This window comes from Mangifera indica, chromosome 12, assembly GCF_011075055.1.
Source record: "Mangifera indica cultivar Alphonso chromosome 12, CATAS_Mindica_2.1, whole genome shotgun sequence".
Taxonomy (NCBI): Eukaryota; Viridiplantae; Streptophyta; class Magnoliopsida; order Sapindales; family Anacardiaceae; genus Mangifera; species Mangifera indica.
In genome coordinates this window covers 3,927,960-3,937,030 of record NC_058148.1, presented here as the reverse complement: position 1 = coordinate 3,937,030, position 9,071 = coordinate 3,927,960, and the positions used below count along the sequence as shown (strand labels likewise).

General features: G+C 30.5%; 1 protein-coding gene across 1 annotated transcript; it reads right to left on the bottom strand.

The window, feature by feature from the left end:
- Positions 1-6,591: 6,591 nt before the first annotated feature.
- LOC123193133 lies at positions 6,592-7,026 on the bottom strand. Its single transcript, XM_044605917.1, has one exon. The coding sequence runs from the start codon at positions 7,024-7,026 to the stop codon at positions 6,592-6,594; it is 435 nt and encodes a 144-aa protein (XP_044461852.1).
- Between the last annotated feature and the right edge of the window lie 2,045 nt (positions 7,027-9,071).

Sequence of the window (9,071 nt, the reverse complement as noted above, 5' to 3'; positions counted from 1 at the left end):
CTTTTTGTTTATTGATATGGAATTTTGTATATATGTAAGTTTTGACTCATTGTCCATAGTCTCTGAATATCTACTTTAAACTCTGAAATTATAAGTTTAATCCAGCTGGATTATCTATTTTATTGTGCACACTTATGAATTCTAGTCAAGCATCGAGATTACAAGTGATATATGATTTTGAAATTCTGTTTGGATCATCAAAATTATAAGTGACATGATTTTAAAATTCTAGTCTGATCATTAGAATTATAGGTAACATCTTATTCTAAAATTTTGATTGAATCACAAAGATTTCAGGTGATATATGATTCTGAAATTTTGGTTGGGTCACGGGAGTACCAGTGACATTACGTTACATGAGTTTAAAATATATTTTCACTTAAGTTTGGTTTTTGAAAGGTTCTAAAATAATTTATTAATTATACATGGTTTTATATGCTTAAACACCTTCTTTTAATTGATTTTCTTTATTAGTATTTAAATTACATGTTTAAGCATGCATATATCACATTTAGTTTTTGCTTATCGAGTTGACAACTCACCCTTTTATCATTAACTTTTTGTATATTAGAGTTTGACACAAACTATGAGTGACTATTTAGCAATTGGGGAATAAAGAATAAAAATGGTCAACTAAGGAGTCTGAACAAAGGAAAAATTAGTATGAATTTGATCGTGTGATATTTTGTCAAGGACAATTATTTTGTCATAATGTTTTGAGGTTGCAAAAAAAAAAGAAAAGAAATTGTGTGTTCAAAAGTTTGTTTATTTAAGAAAATTCTAAATTCTATTATACGTTTATGTAAGTTTTGGGGTGTTATAGTGCTGGTCAACGGGCATAGAGGTTGCATAAGGGTAACTCGAGCATTTTAGTTTATTTGTGTTAATAGCAGTCTATGTATTTGATTTTGTGTACTGAATTACACACAATATGAGATGTTAGTTTCTATTTTATAAGTAATGATAAAGCATCATTTGACATGATTATATTTCTTATTAATATGAGGGCATTTTGGTAATTTTAAGTCATTAAATGTTGCATTAATTATGTTCTTGAATGAATGTGTACTCAATAACCTATATAGTGACATCTTCCTCTAAAGGGCAACACTTCTAAAAGGGGTGTTACGCCAAATATTCCCTTAGTGTTATAATATTGATCCGGGTAAGATGAAGATCTTCATTAACCGGTTGAGATTGGGCATTGTCAAGGATGGAATGATGGTGATCATGCCCTCAGCTCTTATTATAAAGTCTTAAGCAAAGCAAAGAGATCTAATGCCATGCAGTAAAAAATAACCAAGGATGGGGGTATATTAGAGTAACCGTATTCAGTAACCCCAACCTCGAGATTAGATTAGAAAATTTTAGGTAGTAGTCATGATTATAAAGGCAAGAAGAGTTTTCAGTTCAAAAGGTTTAGAAAGAACTAGAAGGGTAAGAAGCCAAGAAAAGATGATCAGTTGAGAAGAGATGATCAATTGAGGAGAGATAATCCTCCTACTTACCATAGGTATGAGTGTAGACATATGAGGGATTGTGCAATTGGCTAGAGGTTATGTTTGAGGTGAAAACAACTAGATCACTTTACCTATAAATGTACAATTGCAACACCAACCTTTGTTAAACAAACTGTTAGGGAAAGACATACTAGAATATATGCAATAACCGAGACTCAGGTTAAGGCCAACCTTTTTGTGATAACAAGTTAGTTATATTTTCATTCTTGTTATTTATATGTGTTGATTGATTCTAGTGGCATTCATAGTTTTATTCCACGAGGTATTGTTGAGATGTTAGGGTTAAAGCCTACACTAGTTACACATATCTATATTGAGATGCTTTATAGGGATAAAGTGTTGAGTAATCAAATGCTATTATATGAGACAGTTGTTTTAAAAGGTCGAGAGTTAGTCATTGATCTTATTGTATTTAACATGTTGGACTTTGATATGATCCTCGATATAGACTTCTTGAGTAAATATGGGCTGAGATTGGTTGTAAGAAGAAAAAGGTTCAGTTTAATTTAGCTAACGGTAATGAGTTCACCTTTAGAGATGGTTAAGTTCTCAGCATTATGATCATCAATGTTAGGTGAGAAAAATGTTGAGTAAGAGATGCATGGGTTATTTGGCACATATTGTGAGTACAGTTGATGAATTAGTCTTAAGTTTGCAAAATACTCTGGTGGTGTATGAGTTTCAAGATATGTTTCCTAATAATCTGCCATGGTTAGCATAAGAAAGGAAGATAGAGTTCATGTTGGACATAAATAAATGTTTCTATCCATGCACAATCACAAATATACAAGATAGAAACCCCAAAATTATAATTGTGGAATATAAACACTAACCTCCCACCATTGCTTGATGATTTGTTGCATAATATACTGCTGGAACGTGTTTGAATGTTGTGCCTTCTAGGTGATCTAATTTTACATAATATGGTATATGCATTCTTTTTAAAATCATTCACCTAAGAACTTTGAAGATGGCTTAAATACATCCTACCATAAAAGATGGAAAACTAAAGCTTTTATGGATGAGTAATGGCATGGGAGTTATAAACCATTAACGCACAGAAGTTACAGACCATCTAATCTTCATAAGAGTTTCCTCATAAACTGCTTGAAGCAGTTACCAAGAAGAAGAAACTGAAATTCTCCCACTTGCTCTATAATCCATGAATCCATGTACTGAAGTAAAGAAATAAAATGCACAAATTATAGTGATAAGTCCTCTAAGAATGAGTATTATCTTCCATGTATCACGATGCATCTATTTTTTTATAACTTAATGAATAAACCTTATGTTTATTCTAGATCCAAAATTGATTGTTATTCTAAACAATATTGTACACATGAAAATGAGAAAAACAAATCAACTGAATACTGAATAAAAATTTTATTATTCATAAAATGTGTATACATTAATCATACGATCGAATCAACTCCTATTACCATTACAATATGAAACCAACTCTCATTCATTCTACATGATCCTTAAAACTCTTTGGTGGCATGCCTTTTATCAAAGAATCAACAATCATCAATTCAGTGCTGATGTATTCAATTACCACTTTATTCTCTTTTACATGTTCCTTAATGACTAAATATTTGATGTTACTATGCTTACTTCAACTACTACTTTTATTATTTTTAGCCAAGAAACAACAGTTGAATTGTCACAATAAATCTTTATTGGCTTGGAAATAGAATCAATAATCTTAAGCCCTGATATGAAACTCTTTAACTATACACTATGTGATGTAGCCTTAAAATAAGAAACGAACTTAACCTCCATGGTAAATGTAGCAATTAGTGACTACTTGGCACTTTTCTAAGATATGGCTCCATTAGCAAACAAAAAAATGTATCTAAATGTTAATTTTCTTAAATCAACATAATTAGCAAAATCTGAATCGGAGTAACTAACTACTTCTAAATTTTCAATCTGTCATATATAAGCATGTACTATTTAGTCCTTTGAAGGTATCGTATCACTTTCTTTACAGCTCTTCAGTGGTCTATACCTTGGTTACTCTGATATCTCTTTAACATCCCAATAGCAAATGTAATGTCAAGCCTTATGCAGACTTGAACATACATAAGGCTTCCAAGAATTGAAGCATAATGAATGTTTTGCATTTGTTCCATTTCAAGCTCATTTTTATGGCATTGGTTCAAATTGAACCTATCACCCTTCACAATTGGTGCTATACTTGGTGAACTATTTTTCATCCTAAATCTTTCTAAAAGTTTGTTGATATAGGTTTCTTAAGACAGACTTAGAATACCTTAAGGTCTATTTCTGTGGATCTTAATACCAATGACATAAGACACCTTACATATATCCTTCATATCAAAATTTTTAGAAAAGAATTGTTTCACCTCTTAAAGTAGTCATTAATCATTGGTTGCAAGTAATATATTATCCACATATAAAACAAGGAAACAAATTTTAGTCTCACTAACATTTTGGTATATGCATTGGTCTATGATGTTCTTTACAAAACCAAAAGAAGAGATAACCTCATGGAATTTCAAATACCATTGATGGGAGACCTGTTTCAATCCATATATGGACTTCTTAAGCTTGCACACCAAATGCTCACCATCACTAGAGGAGAATCTTTCAAGTTGTTTTATATATACCTCTTCCTCTAGATCTTTATTAAGGAATATTGTTTTCACAATTATCTGATGCAGTTCTAAGTCAAAATAGGCCATTAATGCCATAATTATATTAAAAGAATCTTTCTTAAATATAGGAGAAAAAGTCTTCGTGTAATTGATTCCTTTTTTTTAAGTGAAACCATTAGCAATAAGTCTTGTTTTATATGTCTCAATGTTACCTAATGAGTCTTTCTTTGTTTTGAAGACCTATTTACACCCAATGGCCTTTACCTCATTAGGTAACTTAACAAGATCCCAAACTCTATTACTTTTCATAGATTCCATCTCATCTTTCATGGCATCATACCACAAAACAGATTTGCTACAATTTATTGCTTGTTAAAACATGATAAGATTATCTTCGGCTCTAGATTATAGTCAACTTCTTGTAAATACCCAATATAATCACTAGAAATTATTGATTTCCTTACTCTAGTTGATTTTCCTAATGTTAGATCAATATCCTCTTGTGGAGTAGATTGTACAACTGGTGGTTTAAAGGTTTTTGGAAATTGTTGAACAACTTGATCTACTAGACTATTATCAACAATTTGTGGAACTTTATTAATTGGTTATTCAATGTCTATTTAAAATTAAGAGGTGTTATGAATAACAACCAATCTATTATTTGAAACGAGTAGTTAAACATCTTAATGATCTTTCTCACAAAGTAAGTCTTGGAATTGATCACTTCCACTGATCAAGTCATTTTTAAGAAATTTTGCATTTCGAGATTCCACGATTCTAATGCCATGTGATAGACAGTAAAATCCGTAACCTTTAGACTTTTTAACATATCCAATGAAATACCCACTAATAGTCCTTGGGTCCAATTTCTTCTCATGTAGATTATAAAATCTTACTTCATATGGGCATCCCTAAACATGTATATGTCGCAAACTCAGTTTATAACTTTTAAATAACTCAAATGGTGTTTTAGAAATAGCCTTGGTTGGAACTCAGTTTCATATATACACTGCCATTTTAAGAGCTTCAACCTACAATGGTTTAGGAAGTTTAAAGTTGCCAAGCAAACTCTGCACCATGTCCAATAAAGTTTGATTTCTTCATTTTGCTACACTATTTTGGTCTGGAGAACCAGATATAGTGTATTGGGTAACAATCCTATTCTCTTCAAGAAACCTTACAAATGGACTAGGTGTTTATCCATCCTAAGTGTATCTACCATAATATTCTCCACTTATATCTGATCTCACAATTTTAACTTATTTTCAAAATTGTTTCTCTACTTTTGCCTTGAAAACATTAAAGGCAGCTAATGCTTCGTTCTTGTTATAAAACATGTAAAGATAAATGTATCATGAATAATAATCAATAAATGAGATAAAATATTTTTAACCATAAGCATCCATATCCAGACAACAAATATCTGTATGATTTTTAATATGTCTGAACTCCTCTTGACACCTTTCTTTGACTTGTTAGTTTGCTTTCCCTTTATGCAATCCATACAAGTATCAAAGTTAGTAAAATCTAGAGTATCTAGTACCTCATCATTCACTAACCTTTTAATTATTTCGATAGAGATATGTCCCAATCTTTTATGCCATAACAGTGAGGAACTTTCATTCATAACACTTCTTTTAATACCAATATTATTTTGAACATGCATCAATTAATTGAAACATTGTTTTGTAATTGAATTTGGAACCATTAAACAATGTACCATTTAACAAATTAAATGATGTTTCATAAAATGAAAAAGAAAATTCAAAAGGTACAAGTCTTGAAACTAAAATCAAGTTTCTAGAGAAACTTGGAATATAAAATGTTCATTCCAAATCCAACACAAAACCACTATCTAAAACTAATCTACATGTGCCGACTATTTCCATATGTAAATGCATTTTGTTTCCTGAATAAATGCACTATTCACTGGTCATCGGCTTCGTTTAATTTATAAAGCCCTATAAGGCATTTAAAACATAGATTGTAAAACCAGAATCAATCCACTAAGTGTTATGACATACATTAACCATATTAGATTCATAACAAACAAGTGAGATTGGATTACCTTTCTTTTCAAGCCAAGCCTTAAATTTAAAGTAATCCTTCTTCATATGTCCTTTCTTTTTACAAAAAAAATATTTGGACTCCTTTTTGAATTTGAGTTGAACAAATATTTTGTCTTTTCCCTTATACTTAGCTTGGTTTTTCTTTTTTTTTTTTTCCTGTGTAACCATATGTGCACTTTCACTTATTTCTATCAACAGTCTTCCTTCCTCTTGTACACATATGGCTAGAAGTTAATTAATTGACCATTTTTCCTTATGTGTGTAGTAAGAGATTTTGAAGGGTCCGTGTTGTTGTGGAAGCGAATTTAGTATGAAATGCACAAAGAAAGATTCAGACATCTCAATCTTAAGAGCCTTAAGTTGAGCTACTATATCTCTCATCTACATAAGGTGCTTACGCACACCTCTAACACTGGTAATCTTTATTGATGATAACTTTATCATAAGAGTGCTGACATAAGCTTTATCTGAAGACTCAAATTGTTCATCAATAGCCTTCAGTAATTGTTTGGCATTGTTACACTCAAGGATTGAACCACGAATACTAACAGATATACGTCTCCTAAGGAACATCATACTTAAGCGATTAGATCGCTCCCATTGTTCATATAATGCAACTTTAGCCTGAGTGCTAGTTTTTGTAGGTGCAATTGGTTCATCCTTCCTAATGGCATAATCAATTTCCATACACTCTAATTGAAGAAGAACGTTCTCTTTCCAAATCTTATAGTTATCACCATTCAACATAGGAACATCACATGCATTATCAAAGAAATTCACAAGTTGAATAACTGCAAATAAAGTATAAACATACATACTTAAGTCACGAAGTTGAGGCATACAAATATATATATCATATTCTACCAATATATAAATATATTGTAAATATATAAACCACATAACATAAAAACTACCAGAAAGCTAAGTTTTTAATTTAAATAGGTTTATATACAAATATTTAAAACTGTATGATGAAACTACCAAATTATATGCCTTTTCTTAATTCCTGTAGGTAGATTAAGAAAAATAATTTGTTATTTCATCTTAATTAATCATGTAAATATAATAAAAATTCCTATGAGATAAGATTTATCATATTTACAATGATTAATTACAGTTGATGTCATATAACTATATGTGATCCCTAGATACTTAATGTATAATTTTAATATAATCAAAGATGTTTTGGCTACTCTTTAACTAATAAAAAATATACTAATAACTTGAGATCTAATTTATGCATATATTCATTAAGAAATTATTAAAAAATAATTTCAACAAAACCTTAATTATGCATCAAATTAATTCAAGTACGAATCATAATAATAAGTTTAGCAACACATTGTATAAAATGAATATAGTAAAAGCATAAATTTTTGAATTGATGAAACATCTCATTTCCTTACTGGAAGACCAGCTTTGAGTCACTAAATTAGGATTCCATGTCATATAACAGGAAAACTCAATGTGTTTGAAAAATAAAAATTCAACACAACTAAATTAAAAATATTAGATTAGCCACAATAAAGCCAAATACTGAATTGTCGAATGGTTTTCAATCCAAATGCAAGCAATAAAGTAATGAGTTTGAGTTCTAACAAACCATACTGAAAGAGAACTTTGTTGTAAAACATTTTGCATACGAAGTTATAACAAAATGTCGTTACTCTAATATTCTCAAGAAGCGAAGTTGGATTGATGGCAAATGTTGCACACTAGAACCGTAATGGTACATGGTTCGAAACTTTGAATGATAATAATTTTTTTAATTAGGAGATGACTGACATGTCTTCTGTGTATTCTAAATGCAGATGACATGTCAGTTGAATGAGGTTAATATTGAAGAGGTTAGAGAAATGCATGACATGTCGGTTTGGAAAATCAAATGCAACCGACATGTCATCTGAATATCATCCCTGACGTCCAGTCGAGTCATGATTTGGGTTGATGACCTAGTTTCAGGCCCAAATATAAAAAAACCTCCTAAATCAGCCTATAAAACTTTGATTTTGATGTTCTATATATCAAAATTCTTAGTTTTTCATGTATAATTCATATAAACTATAATTTTAAGTAGAAAATGCCAAAACATAAATTTTCTCTCTCTATAGCAAATTCAAATTAAACATAAAATCCATGACAATTCAATAACAAAGCAAGGTAGAGATCATAGTTTCTCTAATACCAAATATTAGACATAAATGAATGTTTCTATCTATGCATAATCACAAATATACAAGATAGAAATAAAAAAATTTTAATTACAGAATATAAACACTAATCTTCTGTCATTGCTTGATGATTTGTCGTAGAATGTACCATTAGAATATGCTTGTATGTTGTGTCTTCTAGGTGATTTGATTTTACAGAATATGGTGTATGTATGCTTTTCAAAATCATTCACCTAAAGACCTTAAAGTTGATTTAAATACATCCTATCGTAAAGGATTGAAAACTGAAGCTTTTATGGATGAGTTATGACATAAGAGTTACAAACCATTAAGGCATAAAAGTTACAAACCATCTAATATTCATAACGGTTTCCTCATTAATTGCTTGAAACAGTTACTAAGAAGAAGAAATTGACAGTTTAGTATTGAATTGGCTCCCAAGACAATTAATGGACGCATCATAGGAGCATTGAGCTATCAAGGAGATTCGTTATACATTTTAGTTGGGCTAATTATGAGAAGTAATGCTAAGAAGATGCAACAGACCTTAGTTGGGCTCATGGAGGGCTTAGAGACTAAAACTAGTGCACTTAAGGACGATTAGATACTTGAAGGAGCCAATAGAGAGGTCAACTTGATTCAGGCCTAAGCCTATGTGTAGACAGATTTGAATGACCACAACTTTTGATC

What these genes read in the sequence shown, in the direction of transcription:
- LOC123193133 (XM_044605917.1), bottom strand. Translation starts at nt 7,026, where the DNA reads ATGTATGTTTATACTTTATTTGCAGTTATTCAACTTGTGAATTTCTTT.